Here is a 24,990-nt window from a genome sequence, read left to right as displayed (position 1 = left end):
CATCCAAAGAACACCATACCTACTGTGAAGCACGGGGGTGGCAACATCATGCTTTGGGGCTGTTTCTCCGCAAAGGGACCAGGACGACTGATCCATGTACAGGACAGAATGAATGGGGCCATGTATCGTGAGATTTTGAGTGCAAACCTCCTTCCATCAGCAAGGGTATTGAAGATGAAACGTGGCTGGGTCTTCCAACATGAAAATGATCCCAAACATTTGAAGGAGTGGCTTTGTAAGAAGCATTGCAAGGTCCTGGAGTGGCCTAGCCAGTCTCCAGATCTCAACCCCATAGAAAACCTTTGGAGGGAGTTGAAAGTCCGTGTTGCCCAGCGACAGCCCCAAAACATCACTGCTCTAGAGGAGATCTGCATGGAGGAATGGGCCAACATATCAGCAACAGTGTGTGCCATCCTTGTGAAGACTTACAGGAAACGTTTGACCTGTCATTGCCAACAAAGGATATATAACAAAGTATTGAGCTGAAGTTTTGATATTGACCAAATACTTATTTTCCACCATAACTCTCCAAATCAGCCAATTTGATTGTCTGGATTTTTTTTCTCGTTTTGTCTCTCGTAGTTGAGGTCTACCTATGATGCCAATTACAGGCCTCTCTCATCTTTTTAAGTGGAAGAACTTGCACAATTGGTGGCTGACTAAATACTTTTTTACCCCACTGTATGTATTACAAAAACCTCTGCACACGGCTTTGTGTGCACTTGCACACACATAGCCACGTTTTTTGTAATTGCCTGTCTGTAGGCAAAAATACACCGCAGTTATAATATGTCAAGCTGCGCTATATGTAAATTACATATTATTCCAACAAACTTAATGTGTTAGTGTATATACAACATATAATATTAATAATAAATCAGAACACATTGTATAGTGATCTTACAGCCTTCTCCAACAAACCTATGAATAAAGGGAATAGAAGTGTATAATGTCTAAATAAAACTAGTAGAACAAAGTCCACACGTGTGCATATCCTTGCCTCCAAGTGCTTTCTTGCATCTAAGTAGAATACCATGTAGTGATGTGAAGACCGCCACCTATGATAGAAATGCAGGCTTACCAACTAGGAACAACCTTCTACTTAAAGAAAGGTCATAAAAGCTTTTAGATCTTAATTCCAATAGCAGCCAATTCCAATTGCACAAACAGAAATGTCAAAGCTGGCAAAACGCACGATACACCCGCACTTCCGGGAATGTAGGAACGCGATGTCAGCACGTGGCCCTGCCCATCGCGTTTCATCATATGTGATGTCGTCTGGAGTGTCCAGTGCCCTGGATGACATAACGTACGATGAAACACGTAGGGCAGAGCTGCGTACTGATGTCATCGTGTCCCTACGTTCCCGGAAATGCGGGTGTATCGTGAGTTTCACCAGCTTGTAACAATTTTGTTTGCGCAATTTTAAACCTTTCTGAGAAATTTTATACTATGGAAGTGTTTATCTCTATGTTCCCATATGAGTGTAGAAGAGATGAAGATGTATGAAATGTCATCTTAAAGTCACTGGTCCTTTTGGGTGCATACTCCCAGTGGTGTGGCGGCTGCCATTGGAATTGAGATCTACAAAATTGTATGACCTTTCTTTAAGTAGAAGGTCGTCCCTAGTTGGTAAGCCTGCATTTCTATCATAGGTGGCGGTCTTCACATCACTGCTCTTGTGGCTTGAAGGGTGACCGTTTTCTACTTAGATGCAAGAAAGCACTTGGAAGCAAGGATTTGCACGTGTGGATTTTATTCTACTAATTAACAATTTTATTTGGACATTATACACTTCTGTGCACTTTATTCATAAGTTTGTTGGAGATGGCTATAAGGTCACTTTACATAGTGTTCTGATTTATTATTATTATTATTATATGCTGTATATACACTATGACACATTAGGTTTTTTGGACTAATATTTAATTTACATATAGCACCCCTTGACATATTATAGCGTATGACATACTGTGATAAATATCTCACAGTAGAGCCCGCTGCTAATTTGTTGATATCAGAACACTATTGAATTTTTTCACACAAGCGCAGTTTCTTGGTTTTTGAAAAATACGCTGCAGCTTTGGTTCTTGGGGGACCACAGCAACAACCATATTGTATTCTGTACAACTGTATGCCTACGGTACGCCTGAGTGCAAGAGCCCTTGTGCTCATCTGCACAGCACTCCACATGTCTACAGCTACCACATTGCAGCAAGCAAAGTGTAAATATTTGCATCGGGTACAGAAGATATGTAACTCTGTGGCGGCAAAGCAGAAAAGATAGAATGAACACTGTTAGGAAAAAGCAACTTTATAGATGAAGCTGTACTCAAGCTGTGCAAAATCTGATTCACGAAGTTCCTTATTGAGCTTTTGATCACGTAGCTAGATTGTCACTGTAACTTGCATATGGTGGTTTTATCTAGAGCATGGGTCTCCAAACTGGGCCAGTTTACTGTCCTTTGGGGGGGGGGGGGGGGGCTTTAGACAGTGGGAGTATAAAATGCCCCAGCATCAATACCCCAGTATTGATTTTATTGGGAGGAACAATGCTCAGTTGTTGGTATGAAGGGGAAGAATAGAGCCCCATTGATGTCAATGGGGAGAATGGTGCCTCATCCTTGGTGTCAATCAAATAGTTCCCATGTGCCAGATAAAGACAAGCAGAGGGCCACATCCAGCCCCAGGGCTGCAGTTTAGAGATCGCTGATCTAAAGTTTTTTTTTTTTTTTTCAAATTAAAATGTTGAAAAAATTCAAAAACAAGAAGTAAACTATCTCATTTTATTTACATAATTGTAGTCAAGCTGGTTGCTGAATGGTGTTCGAATACGTTATTGTGTCTGATTTCTTAACAGCTTTTTTTACACGGTGCAGCCCTGTTTGGTCTCCAGAGCTATGAATCGCTTACCATATAGCAAGAGAGTCGTACCCTTAACAAATATCTGCAATAGTTACTACATTGTTGTTACTGTGATCTTTAATTCATTACTTTGTTATTGCTCTAGTGCCACCTTGCTGGCCTTCTTGGTGGAGCTGTTGAAGAGTTCTGTGGCTATGCAGGAACAGATGCTGGGAGGAAAAGGTTTTCTAGTCATTGGCTACCTCTTGGAAAAGGTAAGCTGTTATAAATCCATCAGACTGTCACCTTCCCTCCTCACCTTTAGGCGCACCCTGAAAACCCATCTCTTCAGGGAAGCCTACCCCACCCTCACCTAACTGCTGATCTCCTCCACTCGTCCTACCACTCCATCCCCCACAGCCACTTCCTCCTGTGCCACTATCCCCTCCCTCCTAGATTGTAAGTTCGAAAGAGCAGGGCCTCAAACCCGTTGTGTATTGTTTGTTGCTGTATTGTCTCATGTTCTGTCCCCCACTATAATGTACAGCGCTGAGCAAACCTTTTTGGCGCTATATAAATACTGTATTATAATAAATATGATGCAAAAGAGAACAAAAAGGTCAGAATTGGATTATATGGCTTTGTGATTAACAAACTGGTTTTTAGCGTCTCGAATAATCACTTCTCTTGAATGTTCCCCTTAGATCTATGCATTTATTGTAGTGGGCACTTCCTCACCTTATTATGATGCAGTTAAAAGGACTTTGACTGCCTGCTGAAAAGAACACCACTTTCCACCTTATTCCATCTCCCCCCTTTTCCTTCTGTACCCTCACTTTTTATACATTCTATTATGTTCACCCTTGAATCATGTCATCTCTTCCCTTTTTCTTTTTCACCAGTCTTCTATACCTCTGTTATTGGCTCATTGGCTTCCTCAGCCCTCTGTATAGCTTAGAAGAGCCTACAATCAGATTTCCCTTTCTGCACAAAATTTATAACCTGTGTGGCCCATATTGCACTCTTTATACCGAAGTAATACATGATACAACGTGAATATACTACCTACAATTTGTTGATGATTGCAGGTAATATTTAGGCTACTGGGATGTAAATCATCATGGAATCATCCAGCTTTAGCAATAGAATACACAGTTTAGTAGATCTTGGTTTTTCAATCAGACGTTTAGTTTAGGTGATTTAGTGAGTTTCCTATGTGTTAAGCAACATTTTACAAAGGGATAATACAGCAATATTACTGCTTACAGTTGAGCAGTAGTTTACTGATCACATTAGTATGGAGTTTTCTCTGTATAAGCAGAACCCTGTAATGCTTAGTGATTGGGCTTAGAATCCATTATGTTAAACTTTGGAAAGATGTGCAAAAGAGCTACAAGTATAGATTCTGAGTAACAGGCAATCAATAGCTTTAACTTCTTGTCAGATTTCAACAACATGCTGTCAATGTGGCTTAAAGTGTAATTCTACATCTGTTGTGTTGTAAGGGAGGACAGTAAAAACATTAAACCCTGAAAAAAGAATTTTAGTATTTCTTCCTGTTACAGGTTTATGAATTATCTTTTGTGCCCAACAGAAAATGTTAAAATCTGTCTTTTGTTATGGGTTGTTGTCTATAGCGGTCTACAGCTAGCTATGGAATTTATTGCTCATATTAATGTATGACCAGAATACTAAACAGTGTTTTATCCTATAATTAAAGCACACAATCTATGCTACAGTTTCAAACATGCTAGGTCCAGTTTGGGAGGTAGTCTATTAACCTGCCAGTATGTCTTTAAATTGTGGTAAGAAATGAGCACACCCACTGATAACCCACACAATTGTAGGTAAAAAAAAAACTGTATGTAGATGGTAGGTAGGGTTTAAAGAGGAACTATATCAATATTTAAAAAAACTGCAAACAGGAAGGATTTTGATTGCAGAAGAGACACACCGTGGTTGATTTACTAAAACTGGAGAGTGCAAAATCTGGTGCAGCTGTCAGCTTCTAACTTCTGCTTGTTCAGTTAAGCTTTCACACAAAAATCTGGAAGCTGATTGGTTTCTATGCAGAGCTGCACCAAATTTTGTTCTCTCCAGTTTTAGTCAATCAAGCCCTCTGTGCCAACAGCGGAGCAGAGTTGAATATACACTATATTGCCAAAAGTATTGGGACGCCTGCCATTACACGCACATGAACTTTAATGACATTCCAGTCTTAGTCCGTAGGGTTCAATATTGAGTTGGCCCGCCCTTTGCAGCTATAACAGCTTCAACTCTTCTGAGAAGGCTATCCACAAAGTTTAGGAGTGTGTCTGTCTATAGGAATGTTGGAACAGGAAAGGGACATCCCCAAACTGTTCCAACAAAGTTGGGAACATGAAATTGTCCAAAATGTCTTGGTATGCTGATTCCTTAAGAGTTCCCTTCATTGGAAGCAAGGGACCAAGCGCAACCCCTGAAAAACAACCCCACACCATAATCCCCCTCCACCAAACTTTACACATGGCACAATGCAGTCAAGCAAGTACTGTTCACCTGGCCACCGCCAAACCCAGACATGTCCATCGGATTGCCAGACAGAGAAGCGTGATTTGTCACTCCAGAGAACACGTCTCCACTGCTCTAGAGTCAAGTGACAGTGGGCTTTACACCACTGCATCCGATGCTTTGCATGTCAATTGGTGATGTAAGACTTGGATGCAGCTTGGAAACCCACTCCATGAAGCTCTCTACACACTGGTGTTGTGCTAATCTGAAGGCCACATGGAGTTTGGAGGTCTTTAGGTATTGACTCTGCAGACAGTGGTGACTTCTGTGCACTGCGCACTTCAGCATGCTCTGACCCATCTCTGGTATTTTACGTGGCCTACCACTTTGTGGCTGAGTTGCTGTTGTTCCCAGTTGCTTCCACTTTGTTATAATACCACTAACAGTTGACCGTGGAATATTTTAGTAGCAAGGAAATTTCACAGATGGACTTATTACACAGGTGGCAACCTATCACGATACCACGCTTGAATTCACTGAGCTCCTGAGAGCAACCTATTCTTTCACAAATGTTTGTGGAAGCAGTGTGCATGCCTAGGTGCTTGATTTTATACACCTGTGCCCATGGAGGTGATTGGAACACCTGATTTGGAGGGGTGTCCCAATACTTTTAGCAATATAGTGTTGTTGCACACTAAACCCAATACATATTTCACAGCAAGGATGTAGTTGTGCTTAATCATACATTAGGCAAAAGCGGACATGCAAACTGCTTAAACCTGTTGTTTTAAAGCCCACGTACATTTTTTTTTTTGAGATTTTATTGCTGCTATTGAGATTTTAATAGCAGTATGGTCACTATACCCTCCACATGACACAGCCCACACAAGGGAAGTCAACAGTGAAAACTTACAATCTGCTACAAAAAAAGTCAGTATAGCACACAAAGTAGCGGCTCACATACTGGTCTACAACATGAATAATGGATATATCAGAACATCTCCTCAATTCTGTATTCACCTGGAAGTACGATGTTATGTGAGAGAACTGATGCAACCCTTAATATGTGCATCGCTGAGAGTTTTGGAGGATCCTCTTGCCATTTTGCCCAAACACTAGTGACTTCTTTCCTTCGATCCCTGTGTTTGTGTGTCTTGATATAGAGGAAGGTTCATGTTCAAGCCCAACTAAACTTTAGTATAATAAACAGTAAATCTCAAGACAAGTGAGCGCTTAAAACAACTTATAAAATCAATAAGTGAACAAAATTAAAACGAGAAAATAGCAGCTGAACACCAAAAAGGTACCATAAAAACCTTCACAATAATCAGAATGCATAAAGGGGGAGGTGCAGCGCTAACTTGATAAATATACACTTAAATAGTTACATAAACCAATATTAAGGTGCTGCTAAAGTGCAAAACGGTGACTAAAATAAGTATAGTCCATAACGTGTTCAAAACGTGTTCAAAACCCAAGAGAGTCTTCAAAAAGCTCCAATGCCTGGATTCGTGGATGAGGTGATAAAGGTATAAAGATTGCGCACTCACCAGATACGCAATCCAAATGCGCATTCAAAGCAGATAATCCTAGTGTCCTCATATGGATCTGGTCAGATCTGGTCACAAAAGCCCCTCATCACTCGATGGTGTTTGCCACGCATAGAAGAAAAAAGGGGGCCGCTCTGCAGATGTAAAGGGCTCCCACCGGAGCCCAAAGAACAAAGGAGGCCAAATAGTGTGATACCTTATAGGCAAGGGGTATTTATTCCCAAAGACACACAGTATACAAGCAGAGACAGGAGAGATACTGACCATACAAAGATAACAAATGGCCGCCGGGGCCCTCGTGGCGCCGGTCGGCGTGACGTCACACCGCTGTAGCCGCTCCCTGACGCGTTTCGTGCGAAGGCACGTAGTCATAGGGGGTTAGCTAACTCTCCTGCCTCTGCTTGTATACTGTGTGTCTTTGGGAATAAATACCCCTTGCCTATAAGGTATCACACTATTTGGCCTCCTTTGTTCTTTGGGCTCCGGTGGGAGCCCTTTACATCTGCAGAGCGGCCCCCTTTTTTCTTCTATGCGTGGCAAACACCAATGCGCATTTGGATTGCGTATCTGGTGAGTGCGCAATCTTTATACCTTTATCACCTCATCCACGAATCCAGGCATTGGAGCTTTTTGAAGACTCTCTTGGGTTTTGAACACGTTTTGAACACGTTATGGACTATACTTATTTTAGTCACCGTTTTGCACTTTAACAGCACCTTAATATTGGTTTATGTAACTATTTAAGTGTATATTTATCAAGTTAGCGCTGCACCTCCCCCTTTATGCATTCTAAACTTTAGTATAAATCCACTCTATACATACTGTATACATCAAAACAAAAGCTGTTCAAAGTCTTACAGCTGATTTCTTTAGAAAGCAGCCACAGCTTGAGTAGAATATGTTCCCTGCCAGAAACTCCCTATTGAATCAAAGTGCTGCATTCAGCAAAATTCATACTCCTTGCTGATTGGAGAACTTTGGCTTAGCGGGGGGGGGGGGGGGTATGTTGTGTGTCTCTAGATAGAACACTGCTTCCACACAAATAAAGTAAAGTTTTTATGGGGCTCCCTGTGGCCTCTTCCAGTGTCACCTGGCAGAGTTAGCTGTGACAATATTGTCATTAATCTGAACATACAGTAAGTATGGATTTACACATGTGCAGTGTATATTGAAGCCCGTTTTCACAGCTAATTAACCAAATAGTTGTTTGGTGGTTCAGGTCAGGTTTAGATCCAGGTTCAGGACAGGTTTAGATCAGGATCAGAACTGATGACGTGTTATTCAGAAGCGTTCCCATAGAAGTCATTGAGCCTGAATTTGCACCTGAGCCGGACTGCACTGCTTAGAAAACAGACAGGACTCTTTTTTTCAATTTGCACTGAATCCTCACTCTGGTTGCACCACATATAAGTGAACAGACACAACAGAAACATGTTATTTCACATGGCATGCAAATTGGACGCGGTTCAAAACACATCCAATTCCCATATATATAAACCAGCTCTAAACCAAGAACAAGCAACAGGTGTGCTGTCCGTATGGTCAGTACACTATAACAGACCAGTGCTATGGTTTGTGTTTGTAAAGGAAGAGTGAGACAGCTGTGCAAGGAATTTACCTTTAATATTGTTTCTACACCTAAAGCTACGTACACACAAATCTAAATTTGGCCAGTTTAGCAGGGGCTAACCAAATTTTGATCTGTGTGTAGCCCTCCCTGTTCGGCAGAAGTTGATCCTTAGACCTACTGGAAAATTTTCATGCAGACAGCGGCCCCAGATCTGATCTATGTATTCTGACAGTGGGGAGTCCTCGCTGTCAGATTTCAATGTCCCGACGGGTGAATTTCTTGTAGATCCATGGGAAGTGCTCTGTACTTGCAGGATATTTACAGGGATACAACCTAGGGAGAAGTGCCTGTATTATAGAGATATACTGCATATGTGTTTTTTATCCATGGCATACTCTTCAAATAATACATAAAAACCTAGAACTGTGTGAAGTCTCAGCCCTTATCTGACATGAGCTGTGCTGAGATAGACTGGTTGTTTGAAGAGCTTCTGGTCTGAATGAGAGTATTAATAATGAGGCGTCTATGGCAAAATTTTCCCTTACCAAACAGTCCCCCTGTCTCATTTTATTTAACTGTTCATACATGAAAAGCTATCATCTCTTGATTCTCCTGTCGCTTTAAAGAACTGAGGGCTGTGTATCTCTGAACATTCCCCCTTTATGAACCTAAAGAAAAAGCCAAACTGTACCCTGGAAAACCTTTTTAACAAACTGTTTAACCAAGATCTTCATCAAACAATTTCTAATTTAAACTGCATTTGCTTTTATTTGTATTGGTTGATTTTGCCAAGCCTACAGAAATAAATTGATGTAATTGCTGTTTTTCTCAACTCACCTTGTGTTGAAGAGGGAGATCTGTCAACTACAAAAGGGCGAACAATTTTCATAAAAGCTTCTCGACACATGTTTCTTAATGAGGAAGAAAATAAACACTGTATGTAGTAAGGATGTGTTGTAATTACATTCTAGAGTGTTGATTGTGTGCCATCTTCTTGCAGTCCTCCAGGGTTCACATAACTAGAGCAGTGTTGGAGCAGTTTCTATCATTTGCGAAATACCTGGATGGTCTATCTCATGGGGCACCTTTACTGAAGCAGCTTTGTGATCATATCCTCTTCAACCCTGCCATCTGGATACACACACCAGCAAAGGTAACACACTAGGCTAATTTCTGACATATAGCATTTATTGGAAAAGATGTCTGGAAACATTACAGTTCTAGACTTGTCATTTGGGGTTTAAAGCACCACACTGGCCCATTAGTGTCTTGTCTTCTTTTTTTCTTTTTTTTTATTAGGAAATGTTATGTTTACACGGTGGTTAATCTTTTTTTAGAACATCAATTCTGGCCTTTGTAATGAATTTAAAGGAGACAAAAAGAACAGAATTTATTAGAAACATCACAAAGTCAAGTGCAGGGTGGTGCTAATACAAGTTTTAATGAACCCAGTGCCAATATAAAAGGCATACCAAAATTAGTGTTCCTTAAAGTGATATTAAAGGCAATATTTTTTCTTGAATAAAAAACAAACAAACATACTTACCTGCTGTGTGCAGTGATTTTGCACAGAACAGCCTTGATTCTCCTCATCTTGGGTCTCCCTCTGGCGCTCCTGGCCGCCAAGTGCAGCTTGCTATGGGAGTACCCAAGCAGTCTCGCTTACGAGCTGATGCCTTGTGTGTCCATTTACACACAGAGCCGTAGCTTGGCCCCACACTCTCTCTATGTCCCCATTGGCTCACTGGCTGTTATTGACAGCAGCTGGAGCGAATGGCTCCTGCTGCTGTCTACACCAATGAGGAGGGAGAGTTCCCAGAGAGCCAAGGATTTGCTAGATTGTGATGGGGCTCAGGTTAGTATTGGGGGGCGGCTGCACGCAGAAGGTTTTTTTACTTTCATGAAGGTAAACCTGGAGCCTTTTCAACCACTTTAACTTTGTATCTAGCTGATATTCCACTTTAGATTTGATGGAGGACTTCCGATTCATGCTTATTAAAATAGTTACTCCAGGAGCCTTTGTAATACTATGTGCAACATGATATAACATTGAGTGTCACTATAATATAAAGATAGGATAAGGAATATACTCGGTGGACGTAAGTTGAATATACTGTATGTACTGCAGGACTGTCAAACACAGCTTGCAAGAGCTTGCTCCTCATCACACACTATAGGACCAGTCCCTGTGTCATTCGCAAAATAGATTTGAAAATCTGCAGTTTTCTCTTTTCTACCCATGCTTTTCCATATGATATATTTGGTTTTAGAGAGTATAGAGTCACTGGTTTTTAAAGGTAACATTGAAAAATGCATGCTTCTACCTTCCCTACAGTGCTAAACCTTAAAGCAATATTAAACCCCAAAACAAAAATGTATTATATCACCAATTCTTAGATGTGGTGGCTGCATTAGTCTTCTTTTGTAGGCTTATTTTCCTTGTTTTCACCTGGTGATACAACCAGTAAGTTTGATAGTCTTGAACTTCCATTACCAGACTAAACAGTTCAGCAAACTAGCAGTTAGAGAGTTGTCAGGTATGAACAATGGTCAGCTTTTATTCATTTATTTAAAACCTTTATCCCAAAAGTAAATAAAAAACAGTATGTTGTAATTGCTTATAAAGTGTTAGCTGGAGCTCAGATTTAAATTGTTGTCCATTTACATCAACTAGTCTTTCACTACCATCTCCCCAGACCGACAATGCTGCTGTCCAGAGGTGTCTTCTTTACTACTTAATCCTGAATGCAGACACCCTAAAGCCAGCTGTAGATAAAGCGATTTTCTTCCTTGAAACCACTAACTCTGTTGATGGGGGAATCCCTCCCGTGGAGCTATTGTGTTCTGCCGGCAGGTAGGCGGAGGGGCTGTCTGGGAGAACACAGTGGTTACTGCTGACGCCTCTAATATCCGCTAGCAATAATTTAATGTAAAATCTGTGTACTCAAGTTGATAGATCAATCAACTTGGGTACATTCAGCCTGGCCATGCATGGTTTGAATCTCAGTTGGTTTGAACCATCTATGGCATTAAGACAGGAAGTGTGTTACTGGCCCGATCACCAGGTGAAATAAAGGAAAAAAGGTCTTAAAAAAGGAAATTAATGCGGCCACCACATCTAAGGATTGGTAAGCTGCTATATATTATGTTTTTGAGTTTACTACCACTCTAACAAAGCTGTTCATGGTATTTTATCGTGTAGCCTTTGTAGCTGATTTGCTTCTGTCCCGTTTCAGGTGCAGCTCTCACTGTACACCTATCTGTCAGCTGAGTTTATCGGCACTGCCACAATTTACACCACCATCCGAAGGGTGGGAACAGTATTACAGCTAATGCACACACTGAAATACTACTACTGGGTTGTAAATCCTGTTGACAGTAGTGGCATAAACCCAAAAGGGCTTGGTGAGTAGCTTGTATTGTACAATATTTTACCATATTCATTTGATTTTCATGTTGATTAGCCCCATGAATAATCTGACATGTTATCAGATATTAGCCTCGAGTATACCAACTGGTGGGGAAGGAAAGGAGGTATGGACGTAAGCAGCCAGATCTCTTTTTGGATACAAAAGAAAATGATCTTTCTAGGTCCCTGGAAATGAGTGTCTCCTAGAGGAATGATGGGATCAGGGGCGGACTGATCATTTGGAAACTCGGGCATTGCCCGAGGGCCCGGGGTCAGTAGGGGGCCCCTTGAGATGCCCCTGGTACCTTTTTTCATAGGATTTTTTGAGTTTGGGCAAGGACACAGGGGATCCATGATCCCCTATTGCCCGGGGGCCCCATGAGTTGTCAGTCCGCCCTTGGATGGGACTTGTAGTTCTGCAACAGCTGGAGGATGTAGTTTGCCCGCCCCTGATCTATTTAACACAGTGGCTTCCCATTTGTAATGAAATCTACTTCCCTAAATATGCCAACCAAACCGCTCTCTTCGATCCTCCCAAGACCTTCTGCTCTCTAGTTCCCATGTCACTTCCACCCATGCTCGCCTCCAGGACTTCTCCCGAGCTTCTCCCATTCTATGGAATTCTCTACCCCAATCTGTCCGGCTATCTCCTAATCTGTCCACCTTTAGACGATCCCTGAAAACCTTTCTCTTTAAAGAAGTCTATCCCGCTTCTACCTAGTAAACCGCCATTTATTTCCTCTATCAGCTCATCCCCCCACAGTTATTACCTTTTGTGTCACTCAACCCTTCCTGATAGATTGTATGCTCTAACGAGCAGGGCCCTCTGTTTCCTCTTGTACCAAATTGTATTGTAACTGTAATGCCTACCTTCATTTTGTAAAGCTCTGCGCAAACTGTTGGTGCTATATAAATCCTGTATAATAATAATAATAATGTCTCTTGTAACCCGTGGTTTTGGACTTGAGATGATGTGACACTGCCTTCCCTTGTGTCACATGATCACCTTCTCTGTCCTTCAATCATTCAAAAGGATGCAAAGCGACATAAAACAGTTGGATGATCATTTGAAGAAAAACCTGGGTGTATGATCAGAGGTGCAGAATGCCAGGTTAAATTTGTGGAGATGTAACCCTGAGCTATGAATTGTCTAGTTATAACTACCTAACTGCAAGTCATGCAAGAATGATGTAAACAGTGTGGGAGGGCATATGGTTTAGCTTGAAGGATGACATGAAAAGCTGAACTTCTTGAAATCCTTATTATTGTAATAACTATGAGGCAAAGAGGTAAAAGGTTAGACTTCAAGAAAGAGCAGAAACATATACCAATCAATACTCATAGTCATGACTGCTCTGCTTTGTTGAAAAGTGGACTCTGACTGTTATAGTTAGCGTTACTAAACCCAGGACCCTGCATTCACTATATCTGGCCTCCCACAGAACATGACAATGCAATTATTTTAGTAAATATAAACTGCTAAATACCTTTTCTCATCAGCAGTATATAGCAGTCTTGTGATTTCAGTGTCAGTGTGCAGCTGAGCACTGGTAAATGCTTGTAGGAGGAGTTTTCATACTGCTCTGACTGTCCTATAAGGCTGCATAACCCTTGATCCTCTTGTTGGACAGTGCTGATTGGCCCTGTGCTGATCACATGCACCCTGTTAAAGAAAAAAAAAACACTCTAGCAATACACACTAAACTGAGTAAGTGCAGAGTGTCTCCTAGAGTTCTGTACTATCAGCAGATGGATTGGGGACAGTAGAAGGGGAGGATCAGATAAGACAGGATCAAACAACCTTTTTATACAATGGAGAGGATTAACCCCTTAGGTTCCACAGTGAGTATAACAAACATGCTTTGCTGCATATACAGACTGATTTTACTGTTGTGGGTTTAGTAACACTTTAATTGTGTTTTGAGACTAATCGATGCACTATTCATTGCCTTATAAAAGAAGCCGAAATGTATGACCATTTTGAAGACCTGCTATTTTAGTAGCGGTGCTGTCAATATGATTTTAATGCATATTAGTTTATAATTCATTGTATTGCATTACTTGCCTTTCTTTTTCTGAGAACAGACTAGAATGCATTTGCTAATACACAGGGGGATACTGGTTCACTTTAAACAGCATTATAATGAAAAATATGTTGTTTTTCCTCCTACAGACGCACAAAAATGGCTTTAGTTTTGGAAAAGTACAACGTGAAGAGTTTTTGTAGTTTAGAGCGTGGGCTGTTTTATCTTTTATTTTTAAGGTAGTTGTCTTGAAAAAGGTGGAACTTATGTAATAATATCTGATGGCTCTGTCAATTTATCACAAGTTAGAGACTTATACTTTGTTGCCTGTAAATTATGGAAAGGGAATAAAGGGAACGTTGTGGATGGTATAGTGATGACCTTAAAAGCATGTCACAATATTAGTGTATGTATATATGTGTGTGTATATACAGTTGTGTTCAAAATAATAGCAGTGTGTTGAAAAAAGTGAATAAAGCTCAAAATCCTTCTAATAGCTTTTATTTCCATACACACAAATGCATTGGGAACACTACATATTCTATTCCAAATCAAAACATGAAGAAAAATATATCAAATTTGTGTTGTTTCTCTAAAAAAATTGAAGTAAAGTGAATATTAGACTGTTCAAAAAAATAGCAGTGTTTTGTATTCTTCTTTACAAACTCAAACATTCACTATATAAACTGAAAAATGTTTGAAGATTTTGCTTTCCTTTGAATCACTTAATGAATATTTAGTTGTATAAGCACTGTTTCTGAGAACTGCTGTACATCTGTGTTGCATGGAGTCAACCAACTTCTGGCACCTGTGAACAGGTATTCCAGCCCAGGATGATTGGACTACATTCCATAGTTCTTCTTTATATTTCTTGGTTTTGCCTCAGAAACTGCATTTTTGATGTCACCCCACAGGTTTTCTATTGGATTAAGATCCGGGGATTGGGCTGGCCATTCCATAACGTCAATCTTGTTGGTCTGGAACCAAGATGTTGCACCTTTACTGGTGTGTTTGGGGTCGTTGTCTTGTTGGAACACCCATTTCAAGGGCATTTCCTCTTCAGCATAAGGCAGCATGACCTCTTCAAGTATTCTGATGTATTCAAACTGATCCATGATCCCTGGTATGCGATAAATAGGCCCAACACCGTAGTATGAGAAACATCCCCATATCATGATGCTTGCACAACCATGCTTCACTGTCTTCACAGTGTACTTTGGCTTGAATTCAGTGTTTGGGGGTCATCCGACAAACTGTCTCCGGCCACTAGACCCAAAAAGAACAATCTTACTTTCATCAGTCCTCAAAATGTTGCGCCATTTCTCTTTTTAGGCCAGTCAATGTGCTCTTTGGCAAATTGTAACCTCTTCAGCACATCTTTTTTTCAACAGTGGGACTTTGCGGGGGCTTCTTGCAGATAGCTTGGCTTCACATAGGCGTCTTCTAATTGTAACAGTACTCACAGGTAACTTTAGACCTTCTTTGATCTTCCTGGAGCTTATTGTTGGCTGAGTCCTTGCCATTTTGGCTATTCTTCTTTCCATTCGAATGGTAGTTTTTCACTTTTTTCTAGTCTTTCAGGTTTTGGTTGCCATTTTAAAGCATTTGCAATCATTTTAGCTAAGCAGCCTATCATTTTCTGCACTTCTTTATATGTTTTCCCCCCTCAAATCAACTTTTTAATCAAGGTACGCTGTTCTTCTGAACAATGTCTGGAACAACCCATTTTCCTCAGAATTTCAGAGAGAAACGCACTGTAACCAGCATGTACAACATTTGCTGCCTTCCTTCCTTAAATAAGGGCAATAATTGCCACCTGTTTTTCAAAGAATGAATGACCTCACTAATAGAACTCCACACTGCTATTATTTTGAACATGCCCCTTTCAATTAGTGATTCAATTACACAGAATCAGCAGCATGCATGTCATGACTGTTGGGTCTGTTGGATGTCTTTTACTCTACTACACCTGCTAGTAAATTATTTGCCATGTAGAAATATCATTTCTACCAAAAACAGTGATTGATCAGGTTATTGATGTCTGACTGCTATTATTTTGAACACAACTGTGTGTATGTATATGTATATATATATATATATATATATATATATATATATATATATATATATATATATAAATTTTTTCAGTTGTGCTCAAAAGTTTGCATACCCTTGAAAAGTTGGTAATATACAGTATGTACTATGTTTAAAGAACACATAAGTGAGCAGGCAACAAAACATCACAACAAGTAAACAAATGACATTACCCCTGTTCAAAAGTCTGCATAACCTTAGTTCTTAATGCTGTGTATTACCCCCTTTAGCATCAATAACAGCGTGCAGTCTTTTGTAATAGCTGTCTGAGGCCCCAAATTTGTCTTAGCAAAATACCTCCAGGTCATGCAAAGTCTTTGGTCATCTTGCATGAACCACGCATTTGAGATCTTCTCAGAGTGGCTCGATGATATTAAGGTCAGCAGACTGTGATGGCCACTCCAGAACCTTCTCCTTTTTCTGTTGTAACCACAGGATGGTCAACATGGCCTTGTGCTTAGTGTCATTGTCATGCTGGAAAGTCCAAGAGTATCCCATATGCAGCTTTCATGAGGAAGAATGCAAATTGTCTGCCGATATTTTATGATAACATGCTTCATTCAGATGGTATTCTTGTTGTTATAGGACTTGCTGACCCCTCTCCAAACATAGCGCTTATGGTTGTGACCATAAAGCTCTATTTTGGTCTCGCCACTCCAGATCACAGTGTGTCAGAAGCTGCAAGGTTTGTCATGGTGTTGTCGAGCATTATGTAACCGGGCTTTTTGTGGCATTGATGCAGTAAAGGCTTCTTTCTGGCAATTTGACCATGCAGCTAAAGTTTGGTCAAGTATTGTTGTACTCTTTGAAACAACCACATCAGCCTTCTATTTCTCCTGAGGTTAGCTGTGGGTTTTTCTTTGTATCCCGAACAATTCTGGCAGTTGTGGCTGCAATCCTTCTTGGTATACATGACCTTGGCTTGGTATCAAGATATTCCCGAATTTTCCCCTTCTTAGTAAGTGATTGAACAGTACAGACTGGCATATTTAAGGCTTTGGAAATCGTCTTATATTCTTTTCCATCGTTATAAAGTTCAATTACCTTGTCACACGAGTCTTTTGACCATTCTTTTCTGCTCCTCATGGCTTAGTATCTAGCCTGCTCAGTGCATCTACATGAGAGCTAACAAACTCATTGACTCTTTATGCACAGACACTAACTGAAATTCAAAAAGATGTGGGAAATTAACCTTTTAATTGCCATTTTAACCTGTGTGTGTCACCCTGTGTGTTCATACCAAGGCCAAACATTCCAGGGTGTGTAAACTTTTGATCAGGGCCATTTGGGTGATTACTGTTAATATGATTTTAAAAAGAGCAAAACAGCTATGTGATTATAAATTGCTTCATATGATCACTATCCTTATATAAAAGATAGTTTTTTTATTTTTTGGTTTTTTTTTTCTTTTTGCATGATCAGTCATATTTTCTATATCAATCCCACAATTTCATGATTTCTGCCGGGGGATGCAAACCTTTAACCATAACTGTATATATAAACACACATAAAAAGAGAGAGAGTCCATGTCACATGGAAGGTATTTTTTGTTCTCGTTGATTAACAAGGGAAATGTTTGCAAATAAATGTAATAATTACATTATGTGGACAGTTGTATGAATTACATAGGGGTAGGCTGTTTAATCCCTTTTCAAGTTCTTCTACCCTTTTAGATATAAAAAAAAAAAAACTTGGTATTCATAAGTCACTCAATAGATCATTTTCCAACTTCCCCACATAGATGTTTCTACTCTAGATGTAGGCTGGTTAATTACCTTCACGTTTTGGTCAAAAGAATTGCTGGAAAGTCCCCGTAAATAAAGTGAAGCATCATACATACTAGGGGGAGTACAACTGGGGGAATCAATGGTGGAGAAGGATCTGGGGGTTCTGGTAGATCACAAGCTTAATAATGGCATGCAATGCCAAGCTGCGGTTTCTAAAGCGAGCAAAATCCTCTCTTGTATTAAAAGAGGTATAGACTCCAGAGAGAGATATCATATTACCCCGGTACAAATCATTACTAATACCTCATCTGGAATATGCAGTTAAAGTTTAGGCACCAATTCACAAAAAGAACATTGAAGAAAGTACAGAGAAGTGCAACCAAACTGATGACAGGCATGGAGGAGCTCAGCTATGAGGAAAGATTAGAGGAACTGAATTTATTTTCTCTTGAGAAGAGGAGATTAAGGGGGGATATGACCAACATGTATGGTTCATCAGTGGTTCATATAGTGAACTCGGTGTAGAGTTATTCAGCTTGAGGTCATCACAAAGGACAAGGGGGCACTCTTTACATCTGGAGGAAAAGAAATGTAATCTCCAAATACAGAAAGGTTTCTTCACAGTAAGAGCTGTGAAAATGTGGAATAGAGTTGGTTCTGGCCAGCTCAGTGGATTGATTTAAAAAAGGCCTGGATTCTTTCTTAGATACACATAATATAACTATATACTAACATTTATTGGTAAAGTCGATCCAGGGAATATCCGATTGCCTCTCGGGGCATCAGGAAGGAATTTTCCCTCCTGCAGGAGCAAATTAGATCATGCTTTGCTGGGGTTTTTTTTGCCTTCCTCTGGATCAACTGTGAGTATAGGATTGTAAAGATGTAAAGTCGCTGTGTTTGCCTCCCAGCCCAGGGGTTCCCATTCCTAACCATTTATACATGGAGTTCTTTTGTTCCAAAATAGAATGTTGTCGATCATTCTCTTTTTTGTCATTATATGATATAATGGATAAATATTCTTTACCTTGGGTAAGGTCTTTTCTTTATACAGCACTTTTTGTCCATTAATCCTCCAACAAATACTGATAACAACCAGTTGTAAACCCCTTTTATTTTAAAATATCTCTAAATAAGCTGTACAGCAATGTCATCCCATTACTAAAGCCCTATAATTTTTCAAAATTGGCCAATAGAAGGCACTATTAAGGTTCCTGACCATTCTTTGTTTACTCCTAAAATGCACTTCTGTGTACCCATGTTACCCGTGAATTACACTGTGTGCTGCATTCAGATGCCTAGTTAAAATAATCCTGTATTGTAGCAAGGTGTTATGGAGGCTGCCATTTCAGACTTGTAAGTGCTACATGCCTGGTTGTCTGTCTTCAGCAGTTTGAGTGACTGACCTGCAACAAGCAAGCAAGTAAAGTCTGAACTACTGAGAATCCACAAATAGTATACCAGAAAGTCTATATCTTTTTGTTTAGTTTGGAGACTGCACTAACAGGGTACAAAGTCCAGGTCTACCAGCTCTTCCAATTACTTTTTACAGAGTAAGGTTCTTTGAGGTTATCAAGAATAATGAGGGCCAAAAGTATTACCCATCACATTCCATGGCTCGGTCTGCCAGTTGGCCAGTCCTTTCTTTATTGATGGGTTTTTCTAGATGTGAAAACGAGTTGTTTCCAGGATCTGAAATCTTGCTTCTGTAGTTGATTTTTGTAGAGAACATTAGTTATTTCTGACACATTTCTTATAAGTCCAGCCAATTTTGAGATTTGCTTCTTTAATGTTTTGCTGAGCTTGTAGCTGCTCCTTCAAGCTAATTTGTTGTGCTTAGATGTAGATATAAGAACTTGTAACTTTATGCCTCACTAAGCTGAGCATACAGTACATCTGATCTGTGGGAAGAAGTTCGGTCATTGTAGTGATTGACGTGTGTCATTTGTTATAGGCCAGCATAGTTGCTTTGTGTGTCCACACATATCAAGGGTGATGAGCATACAAGAACAATCAAACCACCAACCAGAAACTGCAAGGACCTAGCTCTCTATGAACAGAAATGTTCAACTTATCTGTTAAGTTTTTGTTGCTGTTTGGATCTTTGTTGTGGGATTGTCTCTTTCATGTCTGGGTGAACAGGACATTATCACTTAGTTTAAACTTGCGGTTGAGGGAAGGTGGTAAAAATAGGTGGTTAAGCCAGTGTTTTACTACCCCCAAACCTCTCCCTTTAATCTGCAAAGGCAGCCGGACAGGGTTATACACATGCCACCATGGCCACAAGATGCTTTGCAAAGCAGCAAAAAGTACCTCCACTGTCATGTTCAACAAACACAACCCATTCAAAAATATGGGCCCACGCAACATCTGCAAGCCAAACACTAGGTTTGTGTATTCCAATTTCAAAAGCCTATTCGGCTGTCAAAAAAAACAAAAAACAAAACTGACATTCAATAGGCCGCAGTATCACTTCCTGAATGCCTTTAAAGAGCAATGCAGATGTACACGATCCCTAAGGCTTTTCTCAACAGAAATACAGACCGCATTAAAAAAAAAATATGATGTAGAATTTCATCCCTCCCCATTCTATTGTATTTGTTCCCACTGGAAAAATCTGTCATCTCTTGCTGTCCGCCATCACTGTAATAAAATGTGGCAATCTTACCAAGGAGGACACAGAAAGCAATAAAAACCCACCAGAAGTGGTGGGTTGTCAAATGCAACCATGAATAAACCAGGAACTCAGAACAATGCATCAAGGGAAACTGTCAAAAGACAAGCAGTATAAATATATACCAAGGTAGCTGACAAAAAGTATAATGGGATGCTTCGAGAGGGTTGAATAGTCAGGATCAGTTAGGGTGGAAGGGGATATGGGTTCTAGGTGGGAAGGAAGAAAGGGGATTTAATGGTAGGTATAGGGGTTGGGGTGGGGAGTTCATCACAAACTCGTCTCACAGTCCAAATAGGAGGCTAAAGTTTGAATAGGGCAGGGGATAATTAAGTCATGGTTCCCAAGTTCACAGAAATTTAGTTTGCTGTCATTAAGGATAATAGTGTGTTTCTTGATAATTCGCATCTGAGTTGTATGTTCCCTGACTTCCTGCAATCAAACCAAAGGCTTGTTCCATGCCTTGACTATCGTTTGTGTTGCCATTAAGAAGAGGTACATGGTCAGTCTTGTTGCACAAAGAGGCCTGGGATAGAGTAATGAAGCAGAGCATACATAGCATCCCTGGGGACAACTTGATGGAGCAAAGTTTGAAGGATTCCAGGCAAAGGCAAAGCGTTTTGAGCAGGATCTCCTTTCCTACTTTTTCAAACAGAGCTTGTGTATAAGACTATATTTAAACTTTGTCTGCCTAAAGTGTATGTTAATCCAATAATCAAAATATTAAAAGCGCTCACTGCCCAATTTATTAGGTACACCTGTTCAATTGCTTAGTAACAAATTGCTAATCAACCAATCACATGGCAGCAACTCAAAGCATTTAGGCATCTAGACATGGTAAAGATTGCTTGCTGAAGTTCAAACCAAGCATCAGAATGGGGAAGAAAGGGGCTTTAAGTGACTTTGATCGTGACATGGTTGTTGGTGCCAGATGGGCTGCTCTGAGTATTTCAAAACTGCTAATCTACTGGGATTTTCACATACAACCATCTCTAGGGTTTACAGAGAATGGTCTAAAAAAGAGAAAATATCCAGTGAGCATCTTTCGCCAGAGGTCAGAGGAGAATGAGCAGACTTGTTTGAGATGATAGAAAGGCAATAGTAACTCAAATAACCACTTGTTACAACCAAGGTATGCAGAATACCATTTCTGAACGCACAACAGGTCAAACCTTGAAAACCGTACCGGGTTCCACTCCTGCCAGCTAAGAACAGGAAACGGAAGCTACAATTCACACAGGCTTATCAAATTTGGACAATAGAAGATTGTAAAAACTTTGCGTGGTCTGATAAGTCTCAATTTCCCTAGAGATGGATATGCATGAAAATCCCAGTAGATCAGCAGTTTTTTAGCTCAGACCACCCCATCTGGCACCAACAACCATTCGATTGAGCAAAAAGCGTTCAAATATACTTAAATCCCCTTTCTGATGCTCAGTTTGAACTTCAGCAAGTCGTCTTCACCACGTCTAGTTGCCCAAATACATTGTGTTGCTGTCATGTTATTGTCTGATCAGCAATCTGTGTTACCAAGCAATTGAACAGGTGTATCTAATAAAGTGGCCGGTGAGTGTAAGTTTAACTTGTTAAAGTAACTTCAAAAGTAATTTTCATACATTTTAAATCTGTAGCTTTCATCAAAATAATACCTGATGACCCTGTCACGAAGGGCCTTGTTCAGGCTTGCTTACACTTGTGGTTTCGTCTGAGTAGCATTTTACCCCCGCCCCGCCGCAGGTGTGAAGCAAAGCGTCACGTCCATTGCATGTGAACACCCCGTCTGCTTCCAATCCATAATTGGCTTATGGTAGTTCAATGAGACAAAGTGGCTTCTAATAGGTTACATTCTGTACTCCACTGCTTTTTCCAACACGTGAACCGCATTTCAGTGTAAATTAAATTTATGTGGATATGGCTCAGTTTATTGAAAAGGACTTTTTTGGTAGGTGTGTGATAGATACACATTTGGACAGCACTCAGTGTAAGATATTGTGTCCCTTTAGGGCAGAACGCATCTCTGAACTGATTATTAAATGAACAGTATTCGGATAGAGTGCAACTGTTCTGTAGGCATGCCATAGAGAATTACTATTGGAGCGTACACATTTGGCTATTTCAGTGAAAGCAGATATGTGTGAACTCAATACAACAGCAGATAAAAAGCACTGACCGTGTAGCTAGAAATTTATTATTTTCATCTCTGCAGATTTACTGCACCATGTCTGAACTCCCATAACTCCATTCCTGTATATTTGATTTAGTATGCAGTTCCTTCTTTGTAGAAAGACACCTGCCATAGTGGGATGACATGAGAGCTCAGTGTGTATGTATGTATGTATGTGTATATATATATATATATATATATATATATATATATATATATATATATATATATATATATATATAAAATAATCCACTTTCACAGAATGAAATCAACATGCACTCTTGCCATGGATATGCAGTCTTCATGTGTGCTGCCCCCGTATCCCCATGTGAGCTGTCTTTTTTCAGCAACTGATAGATGTGCAGAGCTCCATTAGACTTTCTTCTTTTCAATGTGAAAGGTCACTAAACAAGCATCAGAAGTGAAAAAAAAAACCTCTACAGAAAAAAAGGAACAATCCAATTTTAATAGAGAAAAAAAAAAAAGTCATGTGCTGGGTAGCTGAAGATGTTCTCGATGAGAGATTTGCCTGTCTGTAACAGTATATAGGCTCCATGCACACTAGCAATTTTTTTTATAAGATCACAAACCTCTAGAAAAAAATGCTGGATGAAAACCCCTAATAGCATTTTTTGCCAGCTTGTAGTAGCGTTTAGAAGTGTTTAGGAATGTTAACGTTTCAACAGTACATGAACAAAGGAAAAAAAAAGTTCAAAAAGAGTTGTTGTGAGCATTTTAGGAACATTCAGCAGTGTTTTTTTTCTGCAGGGAAAACATTCCCAAAAACTCTACAAGAACTATTTTTTTTTAAAAGCTTGAAAAATGCTTCTAGCATTAAATAGTGTGCATCATGGACACACAGGATAATACTACTGGCTTCTAGAAGTTTAAAAACATGCTAGTGTGCATGGAGCCTTAATAATCCAGCTTGAATCTTCCAAAGGATTTGGCAACGTGGGAATAGTTGTGATAATTAGAAATCTGCCTGCACAGATTCTGCCACTTGGATTATTAAAGAGATCCTGAAAATGTGCTTGGTCAAGGTGGACCTGAGACTCTTTGGTCTCCTAAAATGTTAGCATGCTGAAAGGATATATTGACACACTGTGCTGAAAGCTGAGAGTCGGAGAGAGTTGTAGTTTTGGTGTGGTGATAAGACATCTTTAAAGCTTCAATGAAGTGCCTCCATACTGTTGCATTCTTTGGGCGCACCAGTGCAAATGGCACTTTTCCTAGTGGTTTTTTTGAGTGGTGAACTGCTTGAGGTGATGGATATAAACAGAACCAAAAAGAGTGATGTAAACTGTTCGCTTGAGCATGGCCTACCTATCATAGGAAACCTAACTGTTTTTTTCATTCAGATGGCTCCCGACCTTCTCAGAAAGAAATCATTTCCCTGAGAGCATTCATGTTGCTGTTTCTGAAGCAGCTCATTTTAAAGGTAATGCATTCTCTCTGTTTGCTGACATGAATATGTTTTCCTGTTTAATTATTGATTCAGGACATAAGTTGAGGAATAGGTAAAAAATTTGACATTTTATAAAGTAGCCATCCATTAACTCTGGCGTCATGCTAAGGTTTTCAGTGAATTCTGTTTTTGATCTCTTTCTATAGATCATAATTACGTAATGTTGGTATTGCAACATTGGTATTGTCTTTCTCTTTGTCTTTCTCTGTCTTTCTCTTTCATGTTTTAAAATTGCTGCTTGCTGCAGTGTTGATTCATTATATTTAGCATTTCAAAATACCATAAATCATTCTCTTTTGGAGCTTCTACCATTTTTACAAGTATGTGTTACAAACTAGAATATCTAATAAATACCCATAATAATGCTTCAAAAGAAATTTGGGTAATCCCCAGCTATTTAAAAATTCAGGCAAGTCTAATAATGTATGTATGTGTTTAAACAGCTCTAATTAAAAACACCCAGTACTTCCAGGTGCAGGGAGCATGTTAATTTTTCCTTTTTACTGCAATGAGATGGCACTGGTGGTTGGCAACCAGCACTGTCTCCTAGGCGGAAGGTTGAAAGCCCTGTATAAGCCCTGGTTCACATATATGCGTCCATGCGGGCCAAGCTTTGCGCGGGCATGAGAGCCCAATCATTTGAATGGACTCCCGTGCCCCCTTACACGCAGGGAAGAAACCCCTGCACTTCCTTGGAAACCGCAGCCCGCATGGGAACCTTGGTTCCCAGTGCAATTGCGATTTCCAGTGCGGGAGCGGCGTGCCATTAGAACTAATGGCAACAGCCCGCAGGTCCACATTCCTCTCCTTTCGTGCGGATCCGCAGCAGCACCACCTGCACATATGTGAACCTAGCCTAAGTTCTGGGTCCCAACACGGGGCTTTACAGGGTCAAAACTCTGTTCCCGGTGGCTGGACAGAGTCACATTGAAGTGAACCCATTGCTGTGCCCTGCATTGACAGGTCATAGCTTTGC

General features: G+C 40.1%; 1 protein-coding gene across 6 annotated transcripts in view; it reads left to right on the top strand.

The window, feature by feature from the left end:
• Positions 1-24,990, top strand: part of NBEA (neurobeachin) — an 881,324-nt gene that overhangs the window by 294,336 nt on the left and 561,998 nt on the right. For all 6 annotated transcript variants that reach the window (XM_089690860.1, XM_089690861.1, XM_089690859.1 and 3 more), the window contains exons 11-14: positions 3,011-3,119; positions 9,455-9,607; positions 11,691-11,859; positions 23,908-23,987. In XM_089690860.1, the coding sequence (XP_089546986.1) occupies positions 3,011-3,119; positions 9,455-9,607; positions 11,691-11,859; positions 23,908-23,987 (511 nt within the window). The remainder of the gene's footprint in view (positions 1-3,010; positions 3,120-9,454; positions 9,608-11,690; positions 11,860-23,907; positions 23,988-24,990) is intronic.

The sequence above is a fragment of the Staurois parvus genome, unplaced genomic scaffold (assembly GCF_062004578.1).
Source record: "Staurois parvus isolate SC_StPar_1 unplaced genomic scaffold, SC_StPar_1.0 ptg000544l, whole genome shotgun sequence".
Classification (NCBI taxonomy): domain Eukaryota; kingdom Metazoa; phylum Chordata; class Amphibia; order Anura; family Ranidae; genus Staurois; species Staurois parvus.
The sequence above is the reverse complement of the archived record's forward strand: the minus strand, read 5'-3'. Positions and strand labels throughout refer to the sequence as shown.